This window comes from Eublepharis macularius, chromosome 9 (genome assembly GCF_028583425.1).
Source record: "Eublepharis macularius isolate TG4126 chromosome 9, MPM_Emac_v1.0, whole genome shotgun sequence".
Classification (NCBI taxonomy): Eukaryota; Metazoa; Chordata; class Lepidosauria; order Squamata; family Eublepharidae; genus Eublepharis; species Eublepharis macularius.
In genome coordinates, this window is record NC_072798.1 from 105,508,189 (window position 1) to 105,535,546 (window position 27,358).

At 46.5% G+C, this 27,358-nt stretch overlaps 1 protein-coding gene across 2 annotated transcripts in view; it reads left to right on the plus strand.

Moving 5' to 3' along the window:
• CCDC3 (coiled-coil domain containing 3) overlaps positions 1 to 27,358 on the plus strand; it is a 67,540-nt gene that overhangs the window by 7,579 nt on the left and 32,603 nt on the right. Inside the window, exons 2-3 of one of the 2 annotated variants that reach the window (XM_054987715.1) lie at positions 3,089 to 3,263; positions 5,115 to 5,309. In XM_054987715.1, the coding sequence (XP_054843690.1) occupies positions 3,089 to 3,263; positions 5,115 to 5,258 (319 nt within the window). In that variant the 3' untranslated portion in view covers positions 5,259 to 5,309. Of the gene's footprint in view, positions 1 to 3,088; positions 3,264 to 5,114; positions 5,310 to 27,358 lie in introns of those variants that run through there. The other variant, XM_054987714.1, reaches the window with a different exon arrangement.

Genomic DNA, 27,358 nt, shown 5'->3' on the forward strand with positions numbered 1-27,358 from the left:
CCATTTCCATTCCTCGCTGCCCTCTGGTTGCAATCCCACACAGCTTTAGACTGGAGAGGTGAAATTGACAGAGCCTGCCTGGAGGCGAAGATAAAATTAACAGACCCTCTGAGGAGTGATCTCCGCTGACTCTGTCTTTTTAAACTACGATTCCCAGCTAGCATTGTGTCACCCTACACTTGATGAATATGCACCAAAACGAACGCCAGCTTTAGATATGGGCCCCTCCCTTGCTCCTGTGCCTCTGAGGTATAGACAGGGCTTTTTTCAGCAGGAATGCAGTGGAACAGAGTTCCGGAACCTCTTGAAAACGGTCACATGGCTGGTGGCCCCGCCCCCTGACCTCCAGACAGAGGGGAGTTGAGATTGCCCTACGCGCCGCCAAGCGGCGCGTAGGGCAATCTCAACTCCCCTCTGTCTGGAGGTCAGGGGGCGGGGCCACCAGCCATGTGACCGTTTTCTCCGAGGGCAACCCACTGAGTTCCACCACCTCTTTCCCCAGAAAAAAAGCCCTGGGTGTGGACATTAGCAAATGCTCATGCTCATCTCTGTACCATGAAGAGCTTCATCTGCTGATTACAGCAGATCCAGCCACTGTTTCTGGGCGGAGGAGCGTGCCGAGCCGTTCTTTTTTCTGGCCAGTTGGCAATGCTCTTCAAAAAGATATTTCAGGCTTCCTGGCTCTACATACTGAGTGTTTATTGTCAGAAGCCATTAAACAGACTTGCGTATGAGACGGGCATGCCAAAGGAACAAATGCCTTTGCTGGAAAAAATGGTGACTGTTGACATTATTATGTAATCATCAGTATTATGGCCTATAAAAAACAACCACAACAAAAGTGCTGCTTTTGTGTCATCTCTTCTTGAATATATTTAAAAGTGGGTCTTTAAACTTTTCTGAGCCTCGTCCTCCATCTCTGAAGCCTCTTGCAGTTCTCTGGATAAGGAAGATAAAATGCCTGGTGGTCCCATAAGGGCCCCTTGGCCTGGACCCAGCTGAGAGCAACCACAGGATGGGTGGAGGCTCGCTTGCTCCTTCTGCCAGTGCTGCCGCCAGCCTGATTCACGCTGAGCAGACAGTGGCAGAGCTCCTGAAGCCTGTGCTGTCTTATTCCAGGATGCTGCCAGGAACTTTTCTGGTAAATTAAAGGGTCCATCTGCTCTCAACTGCCCCCTGGAGAGATACTAGGCCTACCCATTGAGTCTGTGGCTCTGGTTGGACTTAAATGTGAATCCAGGCAATACTAGGCAACCAGATTCCATGCCTTAGTGAGTGGGTTGAGAGAGAAAAAGGTGTAAAATAGTAAGAAAAGGAAAAAAGCAAGAAAAGGGGAGAGAGAGGAGTGTGGCTGAATGGTGAATGAAGAAAAAAGTGGCCATTTTCACACGTCTTTAAAATAGCGGGATACTCTCAGAAGGCTGCCGGCTTTCTCGTGCGATTTTTGATGCCATCCCTTTACAGATTGGAGGCAGGCAGCCACGATAGCACAATCATCATGGGTGGTGTCAAAAATCGCACGAGGAAGCCGGCAGCCTTCTCTGTGAGTATCGTGAAAACGGCCCACAAGTTGGTGGGATAGAAGAAAAGGGAAGAGGCTGTGGGGCAAGAAAAGAGGGAAGGCTAAAGATGGGGGGCGGGGATACAGAGATGGCAGCAGGAAAGCATGTTGGGCTGCCGGGGGGTAGGGAAAACGGGGGCTAGGGAGGAAGGGGCGGCCGGGGAAATGAGACCCCACCGCACGCATCCTCGGGGGCCCCCTGCCTCTGCCAAGCTATTTCTCACAGAAAGTACAAGGGTGGTGTTTTCAGTTCATAAACTCAGTGCATACATTCAGAGGTGCTAAATTCATACCAGTGTTTTTTAACGAGCATGCCCGAAGTCATGACCATGGTATAGATCTGTGCCACCATCATGCACATAAACAGCCGTCCACCGTGCCTCGGTATGGTTTTCTTCCTAGGCCCGTGTGCCTTTCTGCTCCAGTCCCAGGCGTGTTTCAGAGTTCTGCAGACTTCACCTATGATTGAGCCATTGCACAACCTTGCCTGGACCACATAATAAGGTCCACAGAATAGAAGCACATCTTTACTAATACCCGTCCTTCTTGATAAATCAGCATGCCTACTTTCATAGCTCACAGAAGCTTCAATCCAATGGCATCAAACACTTGGACGTGTGCAGTGCTCCCCTGTGGTTCAACTCGGTTCTTCCTGGCCAGCATGTGGACGATCAAGTCGCCAAGAGGGGGGGCTGCAGTAATAAATTCCTCCTTCCCTCTGCAACAGCCACTTTCTCCGGGGGAGCTGATCTCTGTAGGCTGGAGATCTGTTGTAATTCTGGGAGATCTCCAGGTCCCACCTGGAGGCTGGCAACCCTATGACAGGGGAGCAACAGCGTGGTTAAGGGCAACCCTAACTGATGGGTTCCCTAACAGTACCAAGTTTAAGTGACATATAACTGGGCCCAGTAAGTGGATTAATGTCAACCTTGAAGAAGCAGCTATTTGAAGAGAGTGACCTTTCTGTTTTTCCAAAAAGTTTGCTTTGAAAATTTAACCAGGAATTGGGTGCCAATTTTATAGGGATCTTAGGTGGGCCGATTTAGGCCCCAAACAGGCTGAATCGGGCCCATTTGGGACCCAACTCGGCCCACTGCAAAGCGCAGGAGTGCTCCTGGCCCCTCTACAATGACGTCACTTCCAGGAAGTGACGTCATTTCAGTGCCACAGGAGCACGTGTACACAAAGACATCCCCAGAGATGAGTGCCAGGTCCTTCCCCTCCTGCCAGGAGGAAATGGGGACCTAGCAACTCTATAATTTAATGACCAGAAATAGACACAATAGGCCCCCCACCCCTGTCACACGCCTAGAGCTGCTCAAATACCCTGTGTCACACAGTCTCAGAGAGAACAGGCTCGGAATACTTCTGAGCGGCATGGTGGGGCCTTGGCTTTTGTGGCTATGGCCCACCCTGCAGCTCTGCCCAGGTGAGGGCCAACAGGGGGTCCGGAAGAGTGCTTTGTATGGCGATGGGGCGGACCTTGCCCTCAGGTACGTAACTGATCCCTGTTTCTTTTTTTTCCAGAATGGATGAGAATTACAATCTCCTTCCACATGGAGTTAATTTCCAGGATGCAATCTTTCCGGATACCCAGGAAAACCGACGGATGTTTTCAAGCCTCTTCCAGTTTTCCAACTGCACTCAAGGGCAGCAGACGCTAAGCTTCACCAGTGACTGGGAGATACAAGAGGACAACAGGGTCAGTGTCCGCGGGTTTCCCCTTTCCCCAGTGTGCAGCCAACCAAGCAAAGACTACCGTCTGGCCTACAAGGCCGACACTGCAGGCGTCCTGTTAGTGGAGTCCCTTGCTTTTCTCTGCAGTGCTCAGGCCCTGGGTTGAGCATCTGGGAAAGCCCCGGTTTTCCCTTCCTTCCCTTCCTTCTGGCTGCCACTTTCAAGGTCATGGACCTATAACGTATTTTTAATCGCCATGCATTCAAACACAGACACTGTTTTTAGGAACCCTTAAAACATCTGGGTTTGAGGCATATATCCCCCCTATTTCCCCCAAGCCAATAAATCAAGGCTTTAGAATCATGGAACAATTTCTTGTAACCAGGGCTTTTTTTCTGGGAAAAGAGGTGGTGGAACTCAGTGGGTTGCCCTTGGAGAAAATGATCACATGGCTGGTGGCCCCGCCCCCTGATCTCCAGACAGAGGGGAGTTGAGATTGCCCTCCGCGCCGCTGGGCGGCGCGGAGGGCAATCTCAACTCCCCTCTGTCTGGAGATCAGGGGGCGGGGCCACCAGCCATGTGACCATTTTCAAGAGGTTCCAGAACTCCGTTCCCCCGCGTTCCCCCTGAAAAAAAGCCCTGCTTGTAACACTGGTGGAGAAAAAATGGTTATGGCATATTATTCAAGAAATTGTATCTTTTATAGTTATTCTTATATAGCACCTGCGAGGCACCATGTAATGCAGCAAAACCAAAGCCAGGTCCTGGCCCCATTTAAAGGGGGGGGGAGTGGGACTGTGTGGTCAGCACAACCACTATTTATAAGGAATTTATGTTTAGTGACTGGGGGGGGGCATCTCCACTTTTTAAGCCCTCCTCAGCTGCATCCCTGCAGCCTGCCCCTGTAACCGCCACAAGTCCCTGCCAACCTGCTACTCCTGTGCCCTCAGGGCACCCCTTTCCTTCCCCCCCCCGGTCTTATTTTGCTTGCACAGAAGTATGGCATGCGGGCTTCCCAACCTCCATGCGGGGGCTGCAGACGTTCAGGAATTATAACTGGTCTCCAGACTGCAGAGGGAGGCATTAAAATCCACTGAAATAAGTCAGGCATTTCTCGCATGAAGCTTCTGTTAAAAGTACAGGACATTTTCCTCCGGGTGTGTTGGCAACCCTGCTCAAGGAAGGGTCATTCCCCCATCCCTGCTGCACTGTGCCGTCAGTCCCCTCTCGGCTATGTCCACTGTCCTGCATTCATTTATCCAAGCGTTATTAATATTTTCCTAAAAGGAGAACCCTTTCAAGAGGAAGTTGTAACCATGTCATGCCCCTGTGCAGCCCTGTGGCAGAAGTCCCGAAGCACCTACGAGACTAACAAATTTTGTGGTGGGGTTTGAGCTTTCATGAGTCACATCTCACTTCTTCTGTGGTGTCTGAAGAAGCGAGCTGTGACTCATGAAAGCCCATACCCTACCACAAATTTTGTTAGTGTTACAGCTGCTACTGGATTCTTGCTCTTTCTGCTGCTTTAGACAGACTAACACGGCTACCCGTCTTGCTCTGCAGTCCCATGTTAGCCACGAATCAGGCCCATTCTTTCCAGTAACAGAAGTTGCTTGGCAAAAATTCTCCCATTCAACCTAATAGAGAGGCATCCACGGGTGTAAGCTATATGCAACGCAAGGGGTCTCAGACTCTCCCATGGTCAAAATCGAAGACTCAGTTAATGGAATTTCAAAATATATATATAATTATACAGTGAAAGTGCTTGTGTGCAATAAATACTTAGAAATCCCAGCAAGATATACTCTTCTCTAAAAAGTTTCAATTTGTTGTTAACATTTGATATGAAACACTAATAGGAAATACTTGCCTTCAGGTCTGGGAGAATCGTGGCGGCCAGCACAGTTCTTTCCATCTGTGGAAGAAGAGAAAAAAACGGGACTTATTACTACTGGACTTTATGGTCACCACCAGTTTTCTGTGTCGAAATGATATTATCTATTGTATTTATACAAATTGAAAATTGAAACTTTTTAGGGAAGGGTATATCCTGTTGGAATTTCGAAGTATTTATTGCACGCAAGCGCTTTGGTTTCACTGTATAATTATATACATTTTTGAAATTCCTTTTGAAGCCTTGTTAACTGCGTCTTCAATTTCGAACATGGGAGGGCCTGAGACCCTTTGTGTTGCATAAAAATCCTCCGATGGCAGGACTGGAAAATGCGTTCCAAGCCAGGCTGCAGCTGTTCTGCTCCGAGGCCTCTTGCAGCTGTGAGCAGACGGGAGAGGACAGAACGGCCGCTCGGTTCACTATTCAAGTGGCTGACCTGACTGAGGCACCTCTTTGAAGTTCTCCAGAAAACCAGCTTGCCCGTGCTCCTCCCCTTGCAGATGAAGAAGTATACCTCAAAGAAATCATTTGTTAAGATCTTACAGACCTTTGTATCCAAGATTGCTATTTCTTTTTAGTTTGCATAATTAAGAATGCTTTTTTATCAACATTTAAAAAGTGAATTCAGTGACCTCAAGGACAGGTTCTATCTGTGGGGTATGACAGCAGTGAGCAGGGAGGCTCCCAGGGCCGGCACGCCCATTGAGGCCAGGTAGGCGGTGGCCTCAGGCGCGGGGTGCTGGAGGGAGCGCCGGAGGAGGCGCGGGGGGCGGGAGTGTGTGCCACAAAGCAGCAGCTGCCTATCCCTCCCGCCCCGCGCCGCCACCAGCACAAGCCCCCGGCCAGGCGCGGCCACTGCGGGCAGGCATCTGCGGCGGCTCAGGCAACCGGGTGGGAGAGCTCGGAGGCCGCCAGCTGCAGCGATTGGGCCGGCGGCGGCACGCTCCCATGATGATGTCACGCGTGACATCATCACACAGGCCGGTGTGCGCGCGCACTTGCGTGTGTGGGGGGGGGAGCCCGGCCGGCCGGCCACGAGCACCGCAAACCCTTGCGCCGCCCCTGGAGGCTCCCAGTCCGAACATCACCAGCCCCTTGGGCTTCTTCCACAAACGTGAAGAGCAGGAAGCTCCCGTGCTGAAAGGGAAAACCCCCTGCTGCAAGACTTGGTGCTGGCATAGCTGGGTCCCTGGGGCTTTCCTCTTTAAATCGGATTGAAACCCAACTGCCTTTCATCTGGTTTATGTTGGCAGAGTGCCAGATAAACAGCGGTAGTTACACAGTACTGGCTTAATGTGTGAAAAAGAGTTTATTTAGGAACTACATTTCTGATAGTAAAGAGAAGAGATAGAGATAGCGCCTAGCTCTCTAGCTGCCTGGGAGAGAGAGTGTTGTCGTAAGTTGCCCCTGTTTAGCCCAACAGGAGGCAAGACAAGGAAGTGACACTGAACAGAAAAGAGAGGTGCTGCCCTCACGTTCCTTCCTGACTAATCCTTGCTGCCCCCTGTCTGGTGGGGTCTTCTCCTCCTCTTCTTTTGTACACCAGACGTTGCTACTTCCAACAGTAGAAAGGGGAATGGCGAGGTGACTGCAAAGGACGCCTTCATCTGGACGCTGCCCGGGGAGGCAGGGCAGTATTAAGCCGTGCTTTTCCAATCACATCAGGCAGCTTTCTATGCCCCATTCCTTCCCTTCTTAGCCCTTTAAAGGGCTTCTTTTTGCTTTCTCTGCCAAGCAGGACTATATGCCTACAGCACTGTTTGGCTAAGAAAAGGGAAGGGAGAGGAAGGCTGCCGCAGACAGCAGCGTAAGATGCAGTGTTTGTGCGGATGCTCTTGCTGCCTGGTACCGCTCCGCTTGCTCCTCGGCTTGGGAGCAGTTTTGTGCCGATGCAACATGATTAGACAAGATGGATAAATGAAACCGCCTGGTGTAAAGAAAGCACAGGCTTAACTAGCAGTTGCTGGCTGGAGCAGTTTGTGGCCGGGTTGGCAACTCTGAGTTGAGAAATTCCTGGATCTTTGTGGGGGGACCTTTGGGAGGGACCTCAGTAAGATTTAGTGCTGTAGAGCCCCCTCTCCAAAGCAGCCGTTTTCTCCAGGGGAACTGATCTCTGTCCTCTGGAGATCTGTTATAATTTGGGGGGACCTCCAGCCCCCCACCCAGAGGCTGGCAATCCTAGCCTGGTGCGTGGGTATGATTTCTTTGTGCGATATGCGGGGCAAGCATTTGGGTCACACATGCATCTGTGAAGAATCAACCCCAACTACAAAGAGGAGGAAAGAGGGGAGGGAGGTGGGAGGAACACGTAGAGAAGTTGGGGGCGAGCAAACGACCTCTGCTTGGTGGTGTCATAGACTTGTGCTGGTGTAGAAAAGGGAACTGGTTGTGGGACGTGCCCCCCTGTCAGGCTGCGGATGACAGGATATGGCAGACAGACCCCTGGACCACTGCAGCAAGAGACAGGTTCGTGGTTAAATGTTTTTTATTCAGAAATCAGATCATTTCCATATGTATGTCCATAGGACTACTCAGGAGCAAGGTAGACATCTGAGCAGCAGGAGCAGAAGTTGATAGGAATGACATCATGTGTGAGAGACTTCTCTTTGAACATTCAAGCCTGCTCTTTCCCCCCCTCCCAATCATAAACAAGGTTTTGGTGCGTTTCTTGTGAGAACATTTCACATATTTGTAATATCGAGTCACTAGGAAGCAAGACATAGCAAAGTCTGAGAGGGAGTAGCATACAAGGTCAGAAACACTGGAAGCTGTTACAGTTCATTAGATAAACACCTGTGAAAGCCTGTGAAGGAAATAGTTATGATCAGGGCTCATTTTGAGGGGGAATGCGCAGGAACGCAGTTCCGGTACTTCTCCAAAGAGGTCACATGTCAGGTGGCCCCGCCCAGCTGGTTTTTGGCCATTTTGGGCCTGTTTCGGCCTGGATTTGGACCAAAATGTCCAGGATTGGTCCTAAAACAGCCAGGATCGGGCCTCTGATGGGTGGTGGATCACTCTCCCGCTCAGCAGCGGCCCGATCCTGACCATTTGGGGCCCAATTTCAGCCCTGAATGGCCAGGATTGGGTCCAAAACAGCCAGGATAGGTGATGTCAGGGGGTGTGGCATATGCTAATGAGTTGTGCTAATGAGTCATGCTAATGAGTTCCTGCAGCTCTTTTTCTACGAAATGACCCGATTATGATACTGGTAAAATGACATTGAGTTACAGCAGGGTACATTGGTTCAGCACAGGAGGATCATCCACAGTGGCATGGGTGGGGCTCAGACAAGACACACACCCCCATCAGAAGCAAAAAGATCTTCAAGGGGAAGAGGGCAGGGAAACGAAGCTTCCATGCAAACATGAGCTGTGACACCGTCCTGGAGTGCTGGGCACAGGGGCCGCTGCTGGGCTTGAGCGGGTGGCTGGTGAGAGCCCAGGGCACTGGGCCTCAGCGGGAGGGATACGGGGATCAAAGGTGCCATGAGGACGGGGTGGTGGTGGTGGTGGTGCTCTTTCCATGCCACTGGGGCCTGCGTGAGGTGGTGTGCAGACTGCTGGCCAGGCGTTAGAGGGTAGGGCAAGAGAGGCTGGGTGGGAGTGCAGGCCTCCCTGGTCGCCGTGTGTCCATGGCTGACTGCTTAAATGTAGAGAGACACAAGAAAAACCAGGTTTCCTGTGCTATATCAATGCTATATAGGGGACAGATCCTCTGAAGTCATTTATGCAACACAGCAAATGGCCTGCGTACTGACCACAAGCCCGAGGATGATAAAGGGGGGCTAATGATGGAGTACTCTTTCCCCGCGGGGCCAGAGACAGAGAGGTCCTGGGAGAGATCAGCGCCATTCAGATTATAATGCTACAAGGAAGAAGCCCTAAGACATTACAGAGCCCATTCAAAATAATGGGGTTGCTCCATTGGCCTTTAGCCCTGCCTGTCAACTTAGAGGTCAGGAGTTCTGCTCCAATCAGGAAGCCCCTAAAACAAGGGGGAGACACGGTGGGCTTTCTAAGAGCCAAACTACAAGTGACGTCTTACACAGGTTGGACACTTGTCAGCTTCCCTCAAGTTTTGATGGGAAATGTAGGCATCCTGGTCTTGCAGCTGTAATGGAGAGCCAAGCTGTAAAACCAGGATGCATACATTTCCCATCAAAACTTGAGGGAAGCTGACAAGTGTCCAACCTGTGTCAGGCGTCACTTGTAGTTTAGCTCTAAGTCATCTTCTAGGGGCCATCTGCTCTTCTCTAGGTTGGCCAGTTCCTGTAGTTTACACACCACCTTTTCCCTTCTAAAGATTCCCCGATCCTGCAATAACCCCCTACTTGTGTGAGCAGGGGAGCTTTTAGTTAAGTTAGCCGCTGAGCTTCTGGAGCTGAATTTGTATCAATCCACTGTTTGTTCCTGGGCTCCTTTACAGAATTTTCTAATCCTCACTTCTTTGTGCATTTAGTCGCAGTTCCCCCAAGGGCTGGCTGGCTGGCTGGCCTGTCTCCAGGACAGATCTGAGAAAGAGATAATGCACAGGAGAAAGGCCATCGCGTTCTTTTCCGAGGCCCGATTTAAGCACGCTGGAGAGGCAAAAGAACTTGCCTGTGGGACTTTGCGCTCCTTGGTCGTTCTGAGAAGCAGGAGACTGTTTTTGCCTCCCTGCCCAGGGCCGCATTTAAGTGAAACCTTATTTTCTTTTTCAAAATAATGGCTGGATGGTTGCCACGTTGATTTCTTAGGAGTTTGGAGATAGAGGAGTTTGGGGAGGGAGGGACCACAGTGGGGTATAATGCCACCCACTCCACCCTCTGAAGCAGCCGTTTGCTCCAGAAAAACTGATCTCTTTAGTCTGGAGATCAGTTGTGATTCTGGGAGATCTCCAGGCCCCGCCTGGAGGCTGGCAAGCCCAGGGAACAGCAAGGTACATAAACAGTTAAATGTATGGGCATACCAAAATGCTTCTGCTGAACCTCCAGCAGCGTCCAGTCCCTTAGTTCTCATTCTGGTTCCCTGTAAAAACTGATCCCCAAACCCGTTACTTGCTTCCCAGGACGCATCTGTGTACTGGCAGTGCTGCAAAAGAGAGCTGAGAAAGCCTGGTGTAGCTCAGCAGGGTATGGATGCAGCCCCCCCCCCCCCAAGTGGACTGAGAGCCAAGCTACAAGTGATCAAGTGGAGCGCAAGTGGAGGGCAAGTGAACAGGGAGGAATACATGTGAGTCTGTTCACTTGCCAGGCAAGTGTAATTCATCACTTGTAGCATGGCTCTAAGAGCCAAGCTACAAGTGATGCCTTACACAGGTTGGACACTTGTCAGCTTCCCTCAAGTTTTGATGGGAAACGTAGGCATCCTGGTCTTGCAGCTGTAATGGAGAGCCAAGCTGTAAAACTCCCTGAGCTGCGTTAGACCTTCATGAATCCCAAACCGGAAGTCTCTTGTAGAGAATTCTCAGGAGCACCCTAACAAAACTACAATTCCCAGAGTTCCTCGAGGGAAATCTTGAGAGGGAAGGCATGCCAAAATCCACTGAAGTGGGTAACATAAATGCCACAATATGACAGTGATATTTTCCCCCTTTATTCCGTAACGAAAACCCTTCCATGAACTATGCTTACATTTAAAAATGCATTCTGTCAACATTAGCAGCAACTGAGATCTTCTCACAAATGTGTGGAATCTGTATAGCCCAGAAAGTCTGTCTACATATCAGTGATATATTTATATGCTCCCTTTTTGTGAAGGCAGCATTTATTTATATCACCATCTACTTTTGCAGATGGAAGTAATCGGGGCTTTTTTTCTGGGAAAAGAGGTGGTGGACCTCAGTGGGTTGCCCTTGGCAAAAATGGTCACATGGCTGGTGGCCCCGCCCCCTGATCTCCAGACAGAGGGGAGTTGAGATTGCTCCCCTCTGTCTGGAGATCAGGGGGCGGGGCCACCAGCCATGTGACCATTTTCAAGAGGTTCCGGAACTCCATTCCACTGCGTTCCTGCTGAAAAAAATCCCTGGAGGTAATTAAAATATACGGGATTGCCCAAGCTTCCTCTTCCACAGAATGCTGCTGCAGTCCCTGCTGCTGAACATGGCTTGTAATGCAAATGAAAGGAGGGCTTTTGCTAGAATGGTGACCTACGTTACAAATCCCTCCTCTGCAATTTCTATTCGGCACCAGTTTGTGTTCTACTTTTTCTCCAAGGAGCATAAGGTGGCCTGTGTGGATGCTGTCCCATTTTAATCCTCACAGCTCTCTAAGGGAGGCTGAACTGAGTCCCCACCGTCTCCTAAAGAATACCATGGGATTCAAACCATTACCTTATACTGGCAGGTATTGGGTATATTTGTTAGTTATTGTAGCAAAGTTGAACAGTTAGGAAAGCAAGCAGGGTGGATTTAAATCATGATTTGAATCACTAGTAGAGATGGGCACGAACAGAAAAACAAACAAACATGATGTTCATTGTTCGTTGCCATCCATGAACAGGGACTCACGAACAACTGTGAACATGGCCCTGTTCATGAACATGTTCGTGGTTGGCTGTTTGTGGGGGCCAGCAGGCTCTCCTCCAGCCATCATCTAACTCAAGATCCCTACTGCACCACTCCCAGACACCTGACCTGAGCAGGCACCAGGAAAGGTACCAATAATAAATAATAGCTTGGCCCCAGAGCCTGGCAGCAGCCCTGGAACTTGAAGGGGTAGATCTCTATCCCACCACACACAAAGAAATGCACTCTGTATCAAAATGCCAACAGCAACTCTCTTCCTCTCCACTGTCTGCAAACTAAGCCAGAGCTGGGAGCCCCCCTCCCTCCTGCTCTTTGCTTCCTTGTAACAAATTTGGAGCTCCACACTTGAAAGGAAGGCCTGCCTATCAAGCTAAATTGGGCTTAGATTGGGGTTTCCAGGGTAACAGCAGGAGTTCAGACAGGGTTCAGGCAGTCCCTCCCTTCGGTTGCCAAGGGAATTGATTGCAGGTGCCAGACTGTCTGGCTTGACGGACAGCAACGAACGAGGCTTGCAATGACCCTCTGTTCATTTAGAATGGGGCCTCACGAACAGCAGATTGGGCTGTTTGTGGCTTTTTTTGGTTCGCATTGCTGTTCATGCCCATCTCTAATCACTAGTAAGACTTGATTTAAATAATGGTTAGCTACATAAAGGCTCATTCTTTGCTGGTTGTTATAACCGTAATATTTGCAACCCAGATGAAGGGCCGTTTTCACATGCCTGTAAATGCCTCCGGAAAATTGCGCAAAGCTCACGGCATGACGGCATCCTCATTGTGCGATTTCCCATTTAATGGTACAATGACGTCAGAAATCACACCATTAAATGGGAAATCACGCTATGAAGACACTGTCGTGCCGTAGGTTTTGCGCCATTTTCTGGAGGTTTTAGACGTGTGAAAACTGCCCAAGGTTTTGTTTTTAAAACAATAACTTCTCAGGTTAGTTTTACAGTTATATCAGACAACGAATGGTTATTTGGTTATGATTTGAAATAGATAATTATTAAATCATTGCAAGGTGAACTATATTAGGTTAATCATACATATTTGGACAACTTTTCTGCTGTACCTTATTGGAAGGAAAAAAAATAATCATTAACCATTTAATCAATAACCATTTAAATTATTTTATTTAACTAAAACAATGACATTATATAGCATATGTATTCTTGTATTTGCTTAAACATCCATGTTTATTAATGTGGTTAAACAAAAATATTACCCAAGATGAAATCAGCAGAATTCTCCTTCTGCTGATTTCATTACCAGGATTTCAACCGGCACGTTTACAAGAGTACCATTATCTGTGTATTTGCACTTCAGGGATCCTACACAACCAGCGCTTGTTGATTCCCTGTAGTGCCAGCCAGGTGGATGAGTCTCGCTAAGGGGCAATGGGTCCTGGTTTCAAATCCTGCCCAAGCCAATATTGGGACAGAGGGTATAGCTCTGGGGGAGTGCCTTGCTTTGCATGCAGAAAGACAAGCCACACCCAGTTAAGAATTGCAGGTACTATAAGACCCAGCGGAGCAGCAAGTCAGAGGAGAAAATGTTTGCATGTTCATAGTGGCCAATTTATTTCCTTACTGCTGGAGCACGCCCCCCACTCCCTGCATTTCCCAGGCACGGTCAGTGAAGGACCCTGAAACAAAGTGTGGTGGACTACATAAGCAGTGGAAAGTTTTGGGCAGGCTGCTGGTTTGTGCCGTAGACAGGGCCATGTTTAAAAGAACTGGAGTGCCCGCAGGACTGGTTCAAGGTACTGAGTTGCCCCGAGCAAGATACAGCTGTCCTCTCCTGGGTCCAACACTGGCTGGGCCCAAGCCAGGCCCCTTTGACATCACCAGTGAGGCTTTGCTTGGACCAGTCGTGAAAGAGATGCTCACCTCATTGAGACACTCTAGGACTTGGCTGGAGAAACATCCTTGGGCACCCACAGGAGTTAAAAAGGCTGTTCTATGAAAATGTGTGTAGCTCAGGATCTCTGTCTTGGATAATTTATAGTCTTGGGTCTGTAAATAATACAAATAAATAAAACAATAAGTAACAGTCCTGTTCCAAGAGTCGTGACTTTTCCTAACAGTTGAAGTCAGAGGTGAAAGTCAAAATGGAAACTCCTGTTTTCCGATTTGAGCTGCCCGAGAAAGGCAGGAGGAGTAAGAATCTTAAGTTAAACTCGCCCCTGGTTTGTAGTCTTCCTCGAAAGGATCAGGGAAGCAGCGGGCACACTCTGGTGTCTGGGGAGCAAGCAACACAACGCCTTCCAGTAGCCATGACCTATCACAGAAGGCGAATCCAGGATGGCAGACAGCCAGTGAAGATTTAGAGCTTAGCATCCGATACAGCCTTCACAATGCAGGTCATTTGTTGAAGACATCCCTCCCCATCAACTCATTTGTGCATTGTGAAACAGATTTTTGGGTCATGTATCAAATGGGGATGCTGGACTCACGACTCTGGGCTGCACTGGACGGGTGCGGGCTCTGGCTCAGTATTGTTTGCTCTTGTAATCTTTTCACTGGAGATGCTTGGGACCTTCCACATGCCAAGCACATGCTCTGCCACTAAGCCACAGGCCCGCAATCTGGCGTAATGTGCCAAATGCAATATTCGTGTGGATTTTTTTTTATGCTCCATAAACGGGAGATACTGGAATCCCTGCTAATTCTCTTGGCTAAGTTAAGAATCGGCAGCCTTCTGAGAAGTTAGCCTGCAGGCATTTTACACTAACCGACACTTTGCCTCTGGAATGTTTGCAATTTGCAGATGGATGACAACTGATGAGCACTAAGTGCGCATACCAAGGCTCCAGCTTCAAAGGGTTAATTCGGGGCCCTTTTAGAAGCCGGGGTGAATGGCGGCATGCTGCTTCCTTGCTTGGGGCCACCGGTAATTATCCAGAGCTGCGGTTTGAACACGTCCTGCCAAATGTAGGATGTCATTCAGAGTCTCCTATCAGGCTCTGCTGTATTGGAGCTTCACCGCAGGAACCCAGCCCTTGCATATGGGTCTCATTCATACAAAACAGGCTTGCTTTTCATCACTGCAGAGGGTGGGAAGGTTTAGAAAGCTGTAGATGGGAAGAGACCCCTTTGTGATAACAGGGCTTCCTTCTGAGTATTCAGTCTTTTGCGTCTAAACATCAGTCATCTCCTCAATTGTTTAAAAAGACCAGCAGCCCTTCTAGCACTCCTGTATTGCTTGGTGGAGCAGCAGGAGCAAAATTGGGAGTGGGGGGGAATTGACATGACACTGATGCCATGACGTTAGTTCTGGCACAAACACAGGAGTGATGCTGCCACGCCAGGGTGAAGCTCTTGCATTCCCCAAATCTGTATGGTAAACGGGATACCCCCCCCCCCAATACTCTCAGGGGTTGCCAAAATATCTTGAACTGCCCCAGTACTAAAAATGTTATCGCGCATTCAGAGATCAATTGTCCACATTCGTCTACTTTTCAAAAGATTAGTATCTTCATGGTACTATAGAGCAACAAGAGGAACCAGAGACCTGCAAAATAGACAGGAAAAAAGGATAACATCACAGACAGGCCCCTATCCTTTATTCCGCAAAGGTTTTTAGGCAACTTCCTTTGAAAGAGAGTATTCTTACACTGTCGTGCTGAGTCAGTGGGCTCAGGAGGGTGTAACTACTTGGAGGGGGGGAGGAGTTGAGATTAATCACGGACATCGACACCTGTCTTCTTCACTCCCCGTGTATCGAAGATGGGTCATCTCAGGTCATCATACACTTTCAACCTAACCTGCTTCACACTATAGTTATTACTAGGAGGATATAGTAGGGTGGATTCTGGTCACTGCACAGTCTGTGTCAGAGCCAAGCTACAAGTGACGCCTGACACAGGTTGGACGCTTGTCAGCTTGCCTCAAGTTTTGATGGGAAATGTAGGCGTCCTGGTCTTGCAGCTGTAATGGAGAGCCAAGCTGTAAAACCAGGACGCCTACATTTCCCATCAAAACTTGAGGCAAGCTGACAAGTGTCCAACCTGTGTAAGGCGTCACTTGTAGCTTGGCTCTTAGACATCCATTTTGGCCCTAAGATACAGAAATGAGCAACGCAGGCTTCAGTTTTGGATAACATCAAAACGCACAAAGGCCTGGTTCTTGTTTTATTTGTATTGTTTGCTGAAAATTTATATTAAAAGATCTTAATGCTACTCCTATTTAAGGGAAAGCACGTGCTTCTTTATTCTTTTAACAGGTCGTTAGGTAATAGTAGAGCTCTGAAAAACAAGAGGGGCGCAAGGGGAGAAACAGGAATATGCCTCGCCCACTACTCCAGATGTGAAAATAGACTGAGATTCTTTTAAAACTGTGGCTGTTATAGTCCCGTCCCCTGTCCTGATTTATCCTCATTTTCCATTCTTTGCTTTGCCCTTTTTCAAGTGGCTAGATTTTGCAGAAGTGAAGAATGCAGCCAAGACCCTGAAGTACTTAACTAAGGACAATAGAAAAAGGAAATTACTTGGGGGTTAAGTTGGAATCTGTCCTCTGCTGGAGTGGGGTCCAGCTTTTTAAGAGGTTCCATCTGTATGTCCCATAAGAGATCTCTCCCGTATGCCAAGCTGGATTGCAAGATGTTTAAATAAATGTCAAAATGCACGAGAGCAGGATAAAATATGTCTGAGGCTGAAAGATCACTTCTTTCTTAAGCTCCAAAAGACATTGCAGGTCCTTTTTTTTTGGCAGCCAGATGGAATTCTAGTTGTTTTCAGAGACATAATATCCTGCTCATTGCTTTTGTACTTCACCAGATACTCTGATATGGGCAAAAAAGCCAAAACAAACGTATGAACTACCGCTAGAATGAAGAAACAAAGGCTTCCCACAGATAACCAAACAAAGCCATGCCGTTGAGTCAGGGAAATGATGAAGCATGAATGTTACCTTCAGCTACTTGGAGGAAGGGCAGCATAAAAAAACATGGCCGTTGCTTCTTAAAGAGAAGATGTTCTTATTTTAAAGGGCATAGATCCAGAGGAGTTAGCCGTGTTAGTCTGTAGTAGCAAAATAGAAAAGAGTCCAGGAGCACCTTTAAGACTAACCAACTTTACTGTAGCATAAGCTTTCGAGAATCGCAGCTCTCTTCGTCAGTCGCATCTGACAAAGAGAACTGTGGTTCTTGAAAGCTTATGCTACAGTAAAGTTGGTTAGTCTTAAAGGTGCTACTGGATTCTTTTCTATTTTAAAGGTGTAGAACTGGAGATTGGATAAAGCCACCGGATTGTGGGTTCAGTCCTGCAAATTCATTTCACTAGCAGAGGTGCTTTTCTCCCGTAGATCTCCTTTCACAGGCGTACAGAGCTTTTGCTAGTGGAACAAATTTGCCAGATCCAGGCCATGGTTTTCTACCGGACTCTTTCTGCTCCTTTTAAAAAACTCTTCACAACAATTTTCCCTGAGAGAAACGTTCTATATTAAGTGAAACTGCAGAATTTCCAACATGAGGGTTCTTCATTCTTCCAAGTCGGTGGCATACCGGAGCCACTGGAATGCCTCCCGCCCATAATACATTATATTTGCTCACGGCTTTTTTTCTGGGAAAAGAGGCGGTAGAACTCAGTGGATTATGCTTGGAGAAAATGGTCACATAGCTGGTGGCCCAGCCCCCTGATCTCCAGGCAGAGGGGAGTTGAGATTGCCCTCCGTGCTGCTCCAGCGGCGTGGCGCGGAGGGCCATCTCAACTCCCCTCTGTCTGGAGATCAGGGGGCGGGGCCACCAGCCACGTGACCATTTTCAAGAGGTTCCGGAACTCCGTTCCCCCGCGTTCCCCCTGAAAAAAAGCCCTGTCTTTGCTCTTGAAAACACTTAATAGATATTGAGGCGATGAAGTGGCAGCTCCATCCACTTTATTAAATTGACAGACAGAAAAAGCCACCCACACAAGACATTCTTCTGACTACAGGGAGACTATTTCTGCCGCAAAACTTCCAAGCACAACTTATTTTTAAAGTCGCAAAACGCCTGTCCTCAGGAGGGGCAGGATGTGTTGCTAAAGGGAAAGCATATGTGCTACAAGTGCCAGCATCACCCCCCTGTTAAAGACACGTTTCATAGTTGTTTGGCAACTGTGACAGCAAAGCCAAGCCACTCAACGCCACAGCTGCATTCAGACCATCAGAGTTCTCTCTGTGACAGAGAAAGGCACGTCTTGTTGCCAAGCTCCCTGGGGTTGCCAACCTCCAGGCGGGGCCTGAAGATCTGGAATTACAACTGATCTCCAGACTGCGGAGAACAGTTTCCCCAGGGTAAATGGCTGCTTTGGAGGGTGGGCTCTATGGCATGGTACCCTACTGAGGTCCCCTCCTCCCTAAGTCCTGCCCTGCCAGACTCCAACCTGCAGATCTTCAGGAATTTCCCAAGCTAGAGCTGGCAATTCTCTATGAGAGTGTTACTATCCTATGAGAGCATTTCTGTCCAAATAATACATTTTCTTTTTTAAAGATATTTTTTTATTTTTTTAACAAGGGAATGCAAAAAAGAAAAAGAACAAAAAAGTTCAGGTTTATAAAAAAAATTACAGATACACATTACACGGATTATGAAAATACTACAACTATGTTACATTTTTCAGTATCCAACACAAATTCAAAAATATTTCCTCTCTCCATCCTAACTGTCTCATTCTTGAATCAGCCAATATTATTGAGCTATATAATAATCTTAGATTAAAAAATAAGAAAATTCTTTATCATCAACTACTCCAAATTATAAAAATATTTAACATTATATATTAAAATATTACTACAATCGTGACATTACTATACTTTATGATTACCAGTTTCAAAAAAACAAACAATACATTTTTATAATTTCAGACGGTGTGATAGTGTTTCTTTACACCTATATTTATTTATTTATTTATTTATTTATTTATTTATTTATTTATTTATTTATTTATTTATTTATTTATTTATTTATTTATTTATTTATTTATTTATTTATTTATTTATTTAAAGTCCGCCTTTCTCACTGAGACTCAAGGTGGATTACATAATGTGAGATTAGTACAATCAGTATCAAGGACATTTCCATACAGTGTCAAGGACATTTCCATAAATAATGCCATAGGATTATACAAAGACATAGCATTAGCCAGGATCCAATACAGAGTTGAAGAATTGCTAAAACAGAACATAATCAGTTCTAGGACTGACATTCGATAACATGAAACACAGGTAGTATATTGGAGTACATATTCAAAGCAACAGATAATATGCAAGGCGACATAGTGATGAAATCTATGGTCCCTAACTCATTAGCAAAGCATCTGAGACCCCCTCCCCACTAATTAAATATAAATTATTATATTATATTTAGTTTATTAGTACTGATGATGCTAAACTGATCAATTAAATTACATATATATCCATTTAATTAACTCTATATACATATGCTGGTTTTAGGACTGTAATAAACGAATGAATGAACTCTATATACCATGAACTTAAGGCAATTTCTATTTCCATAATTCCATATCAGAGTTAGACTGCCATCACTTATAAAGGTAAAGGTACTCCCCCTGTGCAAGCACTGAGTCATTACTGACCCATGGGGGGACTTCAGATCACGACGTTTTCGTGGCAGACTTTTGTTATGGGGTGGTTTGCCATTGCCTTCCCCAGTCATCTACACTTTACCCCCAGGAAACTGGGTACTCATTTTACCGACCTTGGAAGGATGGAAGGCTGAGTCAACCATGAGCCTGCTTTCTGAAACCGGCTTCCTCCAGGATCGATCTCAGCTCGTGAGCAGAGCTTGGGCTACAGTACTGCAGCATACCACTCTGTGCCACGGGGCTCCCTTTCATCACTTATATCCCATCTTTATTTATAGTAAGAATAATAAGTTTCCCAGTTCTTTTCAAAATCTTTGTTTGGTTTTTTATTTATATAATTTGTTAATTTGGCCATTACTCCATATTCTGCCATTTTATCTTCCCAGTTTTCTCTGATTGGATATTCTTCTGCTTTCCATTTGGTTGCCATTGCTACTCTTGCTGTCATCAACATATATCTAAGCAATTCATGTGGTGTCCTTTCAATATTATCTGGCAAAATTCCCAACAACATAGTCTCAGGTTTCATAGCAATGTCAGTTTTTAGCATCTTCTGTATCACAACATGTATATCTTTCCAGAATGTTTTTGTTTTTTTACAAGTCCACTAATGTGGCAAAAAGTACCTTCTGCTTCTTTACACTTCTAACACAACCCTATTTATTTCTTATCTATTTTTCCAATATCTTTCGTGGTAATATAAGAACATTTTATACCAAGTTTCTCTTAATGATTGACTTGAAGTTAATTTAATACCTTTCATCCATACATTTTTCCACTTTTGAAATGTTATCTCTTCTCCAAAGTTCTGAATCCATTTCAACATATACATTTTAACTTGTTCTGTTTCAGTATCATATTGAAGTAAGAGTACTTAAATTTGTCCAAACATATACTCTTTTTGTTGAGTAATTATCTTTTCAAAGTTGGTGAGTTCTCTTATTCTCCATAAGCTTGGATAGCCTCTTTTAATGCTGAAGTTATTTGAAGATAAACCAGCCCTTGTACCTTCTTTCCTTCTTCAGTTATTATTTGCCACATTTTTATTTTTCTTTGAGGATTTATCATATCTTTTTTTTTTTTTTGAAAAATTTTTTTATTGGGTTAGGATCAAATGTTTACACATTACAGTCAATATTCCCATTTCCCAATTTCTAACCCCCTCCCTTTCCCCCCCCCCATTTTGTTGACTTCCAACAGTTTTCCAACCCTTTATCCCTTTTCCCTTACTCTTTATATATTCCTCTATCTAACAAATATATATTCTCCCTTTATTCTAAGCAAGACTTCTTTAACTATTTTTGATATTCTGTACCCTGGCTATGAGTCCCTTTTTCCATAATGGATAAACAATTTATCCCATTTTTCATTATTCCACTTTCAAATATTTCTATATATCATAAACTATGTAAACCATACATTCATATAAATCAACCAGTTTAACTTATACTCTATATGTTATTCATTCTATCTTCTTCTTTCTATTTTAGTTATATTTGTTTACATTAGTATTTCTCTTCCCCTTCAATCATAAGTCTATATATGATATCAATCAATTTGACTCATATACAGCTTCAAATAAACATATTCAGTTTGGTACACTGTACGGAATCAAAAAGAAAATATTATTAGTTAATCAATCCTTATAGTTAACCCTTATGATTAATTGTTTTCTATCAATATTCTATTTATTATTCTATATATATCAATCTAATATCATAACTGCTTAGAAATTCTCTTTTACCTCTTCTCCTCCCCGGTAAAGTCACCCCCCTCTACATTTTATTGTACTTCAGTAGTTCTCAAACTGCCACAGTTCTCCTCCCACCTCCCATTTCTTCTCCAAATATTGTTTCAGCTTCTCCCAGTCTGTGTTAAACTGTCCTGAGTCCAGATTTCTCAATTTTCTTGTCATTTTGTCCATTTCTGCCATATACAGCAATTTGTGGATCCAATCTTCAATGGTTGGCACTTCTTGTATTTTCCATTTTTGCGCATACAAAAGTCTAGCTGCTGCCGTCATGTAAAATATCAATGTCCTATGATGGGCTGGAATTCCCTCCATTCCCAAGTTTAGTAGCAGGAGTTCTGGGTTCTTATTAATTTGAAATTGTAAAATCTCACTCATTTCTCTTATTATTTCCCCCCAGAACTGCCTAGCTACCTCACACGTCCACCACATATGGTAGAGGGAGCCCTCATGCTTCCTACATTTCCAGCATTTATTAGAAGTATTCAAATTCCCTAGCGCAATCTTCTTTGGTGTCATGTACCAACGGTAAATCATTTTATAAATATTCTCTTTAATACTAGTGCATGTCGTTGTCTTCATTGTAGTCTTCCACAAGTATTCCCATGCCTCCATTGTTATTTCTTTATTGAAATTTATGGCCCATTTCACCATTTGTCCTTTAACTATTTCATCCTCAGTATACCATTTCAGCAGTGCTTGGTATACCTTAGATATTCTTTTCTTGTCCTCTTTAAGAAGGGTCTGCTCTAGTTCCGAGTTTTCTGTTCGTATACCTCCCTTTGCAGAGTCCGAGTTATATAAATCTCTAATCTGTCTATACTGGAACCAATCATAATACGGTGATAGTTCCTCCTGAGTCTTTATTCTGAGTTTAGATTCTTCAGTTCTAATTATTTCTTTATAAGTTAAACATTGTTGCTCATTATCAACAGCTCTCGGATCTATCACCTCATATGGAACTACCCACAAAGGGGTTCCTTCTTCCAAATAGATTCTATACTTCTTCCAGATTATATATAAACTTCTCCGTATATAGTGATGCAGGAACATCGAGTTCGCCTTTACTTTGTCATGCCATAAGTATGCGTGCCATCCAAATATTTTTTTATATCCCTCTAGGGCTAGTAATTTCTTATTCTTTAGCGTCATCCACTCCTTCAACCACACCAAGCAAATTGCGTCATGGTAAAGTCTTAGATTGGGCAGTTGCATTCCGCCTCTTTCCTTTGCATCTTGTAAAACTTTCATTTTCACTCGAGGCTTCTTGCCTGCCCATACAAAGTCTGATATTTTCCTCTGCCATTTTTCAAATTGCTTAGAGTCACTGATGATTGGTATTGTCTGTAGCAAAAACATTACTCTTGGTAACACATTCATCTTAACTGCTGCAATCCTTCCCAACCATGACAAATTTAGTCTGTTCCATTTAATCAAATCTCTCTCTATCTGAGTCCATAGTTTTTCATAGTTGTTTTTAAATAAGTCTATATTCTTAGCAGTCAGTTCGATTCCCAAATATTTCACCTTGCTTGTTACTTCACAATCCGTTATTTCCGTTAACAATTGTTGTTTCTGCTTAGTCATATTTTTGCATAGTACCTTTGACTTCTTTTTATTGATATAAAAACCTGCCAAGTCTCCGAACTCCTTAATCTTATCTATCACTTTTGGCATGTTCTCCAATGGGTCTTCTACAATTAACATTATGTCATCCGCAAATGCTCTGACCTTGTATGAATAGTCCTTTATTTTAATTCCTCGAATTTCTTCATCTTGTCGTATTTGTATCATCAGGATCTCCAATACCAAAATGAACAGCAGTGGAGACAACGGGCAACCTTGTCTTGTTCCTTTACTTATAATCAATTTCTTAGTCGCTTCATCATTCACCACAATTGCTGCAGTCTGGTCTCTGTAAATTTCCTTAATTGCTCTAATGAATCTTTCTCCCAATTGTAGCTTTTCCATAGTGGCAAACATAAAGTCCCAGTTTAAATTATCAAACGCCTTTTCAGCATCAACAAAGAAGAAACCAACCTCTTTGTCACAACGCTTGTCATAATATTCAATAGCATTAATCACTGTCCTTAAATTGTCTCTGATTTGTCTGTCTGGCAAAAAGCCTGCTTGTTCCTCCTCAATGACTTCCGAAAGCCACCCCTTCAGTCTCTCCGCCAGTATCTTCGCAAAGATTTTATAATCATTATTAAGTAACGATATAGGTCTGTAGTTTTTCACATTAGTCAAGTCTTGGCCCTCTTTGGGGATCAATGATATATTCGCTTCATTCCAGGTATCTGGAATCCGCTGGTCCTTTAAAACTCCATTGATCACCTCTTTTAGGAATGGTGCCAGTTCATTGGCCATTACCTTATAAAATTTCGCTGTAAGTCCATCTGGCCCTGGCGCCTTTCCTAGATTTGCAGATTGTATTGCCTTGTTTAGTTCCTCATCTGTTACTTCACTGTTCAGTTTATTTCTCCAAGCTTCCGAAATTACTGGAAGTTTCATTTTCTCCAAATATAACGCTATTGACTCTTTATTTACCTCTTTCTTATTATACAACTTAGCGTAGAATTTGTAAAAGGCTCTACTAATGGTAGTCTGTTCCAAATACGTTTTATTATCTTCGCAAATTCTGTTTATTATTTTCTTTTCCCTTCTCTTCTTCAATTGCCATGCCAAATACTTCCCAGGTTTATTTGCACCTTCAAACGCTTTCTGATTCAATCTTTTAAGATTCCACTCCAATTCCTTATTATTCATTGCTGTTAACTGTTCTTGAAGTATTTTAATTTCCTGATATAATTTCTTTTTCCCTGGTCTCTTTTTTAACTGTATTTCTTTGGCTTTTATTTTCTCCTCAACCTCTTGTCTTTTCTCCTCTTTCTTTTTTCTTGCTCTACCATTTAAGTCCATTAGTATGCCCCTTATAACCGCCTTATAAGCATCCCAAACTTTATCAGTTGGTACTTCTTTATTTACGTTGTATTGTATGAAGAACTTTGTCTCTCTTCTCAACATCTCCATATTCTCTCCTTCCTGTAGCAAGTCCTCATTTATTCTCCATGCTTTCCTTTTTCTCCTTTTCCCTAATTTCCACATGATTGGATTATGATCTGAGCCTACCATCGGCATTATTTCTACCTCCTTAGTCCATAACGCTAAGTCTTTTGAGGCCCAGATCATATCAATTCTTGATAGTGTACAATGCCTTGCAGAATAAAAAGTAAATTGTCTGCTTTTAGGATATTCTCTTCTCCATACATCTTCTAGAGTCTCCTGTTGTATCAAGTCAAAAAAGAGCTTTGGTAATAGTCCTCTTTTCTTTTGTGCAGTTGTTGTCTTTTTATCTAATTCCAAGTTCGTCACTCCATTGAAGTCTCCGGCAAGAATTATCTGGTTGTATGAAAGATCATCTAGTTGCTTCCTCAAATCCTCAAAGAAGCTTTCCTTTGCACCGTTAGGTGCATAAACTCCGACTACCAACACTCTCTTTAAGTCCCAAGTACATTCCACTGCAATAAATCTGGCTTCCACATCTTTCGTTACAAATTTTGGCTGTAGCTCCTCTTTTATGTACAACACCACTCCTCTTTTTTTCTTGTTGGAGGCCGCTACAAATTCTTTGCCCAATTTTCCTGATTTTAAATATTTTACATCCTGCTTTCTGATATGGGTCTCTTGCAAACAAACAATGTCACATTTTTGTTTTAATAGCCAGTGGAAAATATTTTTTCTCTTATTCGGTGAGTTTAGTCCATTTGTCAGGGCTTGCCGCAGCTGCCGCTGGGCGTGGCACTGGGCGGTCTGCTCCTGACGTCACAGGGGGGCCAGGGACTCTGCAGGACTCTGCTCTGTGGAAGGAGGGGCGGTATACCTCACCCAGACTCCCTCTCAGTCCACTCGCTGGCCTGCTCAACCTGGCCTGCTTACCCTCTGTGTCCTCCATCTCCTCCTTCCAGAACTCTCCTCCAAGCCTCCACCCTTGCATCCTACTGCTCTCACTCCACATCATCACTCCTCACTCACACCCACCACCGCAGAGCTCTTCCCAGCCACCCTTTATAGGGTTTCCTTTCTCCACCCCGCCCTCCTTCCAGGCTTGTTCCCTCTCCTGACTGGGCCCAGCTGTGCATTCCTCCAGGTGTTTCCCTCCAACCACTAATCCCTCCTGGGCCCTTTTGCCATGCTGGCAGGGTGGGGTTGAGTGCGAGCCATCCCCAGCTGAGGGCTCCTTGGCCTTGCTCACGAGGAGCTGCCCCAGCCAGCCCTTGTGCTATTGAGCTTGCCTGGCCTTGCTCACGAGGAGCTGCCCCAGCCAGCCTCTGTGCTATTGAGCTTGCCTGGCCCTGCTCACGAGGAGCTGCCCCAGCCAGCCCTTGTGCTATTGAGCTTGCCTGGCCTTGCTCACGAGGAGCTGCCCCAGCCAGCCTCTGTGCTATTGGGCTTGCCTGGCCCTGCTCACGAGGAGCTGCCTTAGCCAGCTTCTGCGCTGCCTGCTCAGCAATGCTGGGCGGGGTTACCCATCTCCTCCCCCAGAATGCCTGTGGCAGCCCCCCCTGAAGAGGCTTGGCTTCTAGCAACTCCTGAGCCAGGCTGCTGTCTTCTAGCCATGGTGTGGCTCTGGGCTGCAGCGGCGGCGTCCTCTCCCTGCCAGGTAAGGGCTCTGCTTGGGTTGCTGCTGCTGCTGCTGGACCCACCTTCTCCCTGCTGTGTCCCTTTCCCTCCGGCCTGCTTAGCCCCCTCTCTTCCCCCTGGAGGGTGGGGCTGGCTGGTTTCTCCTTGCCCCCTCCACCCCTCTGAGGTACTGGCCTTTTGCCCCTTCCCCATGGAGTAGGTAGGTTCTGGCCCTGGTTGCCGGCTTGGGGGGTGGAGTTGCTGCCACCCTTTTGTCCCCTGCTGTTCCCTCTTGTCAAGTCTGGGGGCTGGGGCTCAGACCCCGGACACACACCCCCGCTTGGCTTTGAGTTGTGGGGGTCTGGCTCAGTCTCAAACATGCGGGACATATAGTCCGCGTCCACATGCCGTGCCCCCCGGCGGTATTTGATGGTAAATTGGAAGGGTAGAAGGGAGAGGTACCAGCGTAGCACCCTGGGGTTGTGCGCCTTCATGCGATGGAGCCACTGCAGGGGTGCATGGTCCGTCAGCAGTATAAAGGGGTTGTTGGCCAGGTAGTACTGCAGGGCCCCCACCGCCCACTTGACCGCTAGGGCCTCCCGCTCCACCGTGGCATAGCGCTTCTCGGCGGGCTGTAGCTTCTGACTCAGGAAGAGAATCGGGACGTCTGCTCCATCACGTTCCTGGGTCAGCACAGCCCCGAGGCCGGTGTCCGAAGCGTCTGTGGCCAGTGTGAAGGGCCGGTCAAAGTCCGGGTTCCACAGGGCAGTGGCGTTAGAGAGGGCGGAACGCAGGTCTTTGAAAGCTGCCTCTAGTTCTGGGGTCCACCGGACTTGGTTGGGCAGCCCCTTCCTTAAGCTGTCCGTCAGGGGCGCCGCTCGGGAGGCAAAGTGGGGGATGAACCGCCCATAATACCCCAGCAGTCCTAGGAATCTCCGAACCTGCTTCTTGGTCTTGCGCTGTGGGGCGTCGGCTATTGAGGCCACCTTGTCCGGTGGTGGCCTGACTTGTCCTCCCCCGACCACGAAGCCCAGGTATTGGAGTTCCTGGAACCCCAGGTGGCTCTTTTTTGGGTTCGCCCTTAGCCCAGCTCGTTGGAGGGCCCTTAAGACGGCTTCCAGGTGTTGGAGGTGGGTGGGCCAGTCGGGGCTGAAGATAATAATATCATCAATGTATGCCATGGCGTACGCCCGGCACTCTCCCAGCACCTGGTCCACCAGCCGCTGAAAGGTGGCCGCCGCCCCATGCAGGCCAAACGGCATCTTCTTGAATTGGAAGAGGCCTTGGGGGGTGGCAAAGGCCGTCTTCTCCCGGTCCTCTAGCCGTACGGGCACCTGCCAGTAGCCCTTTGTTAAGTCCAGGGCCGACAGGTAGCGGGCGGACCCCAGGTGGTCCACCAGCACGTCTGCTCGGGGCATGGGGTAGGCGTCGAACTGGGCCACCTTATTCAGTTCGCGATAGTCAATGCAAAACCGGGTGGTCCCGTCTGGCTTGGGAACCAGGACTATCGGGCTCCTCCAGGCACTCCGTGAGGGTTCGATTACACCCAGCCGGAGCATCTCATTTGTCTCCTTCTCCACTGCCTCCCACCGCTTCCTGGGGATGGGGCGCCAGGTAGCCCGGGCTGTCTGCCCCAGGCTGGTTGGGATGGCATGTTGAATCAGGCTGGTGCTGCCTGGCCTGCGGGAGAAGACCCCGGGAACCCGTGCGCAGAGGTCTCGTAGCTGGGCCCGTTGAGCTGGATCAAGCTGGGGGTCCACCTTGGGCG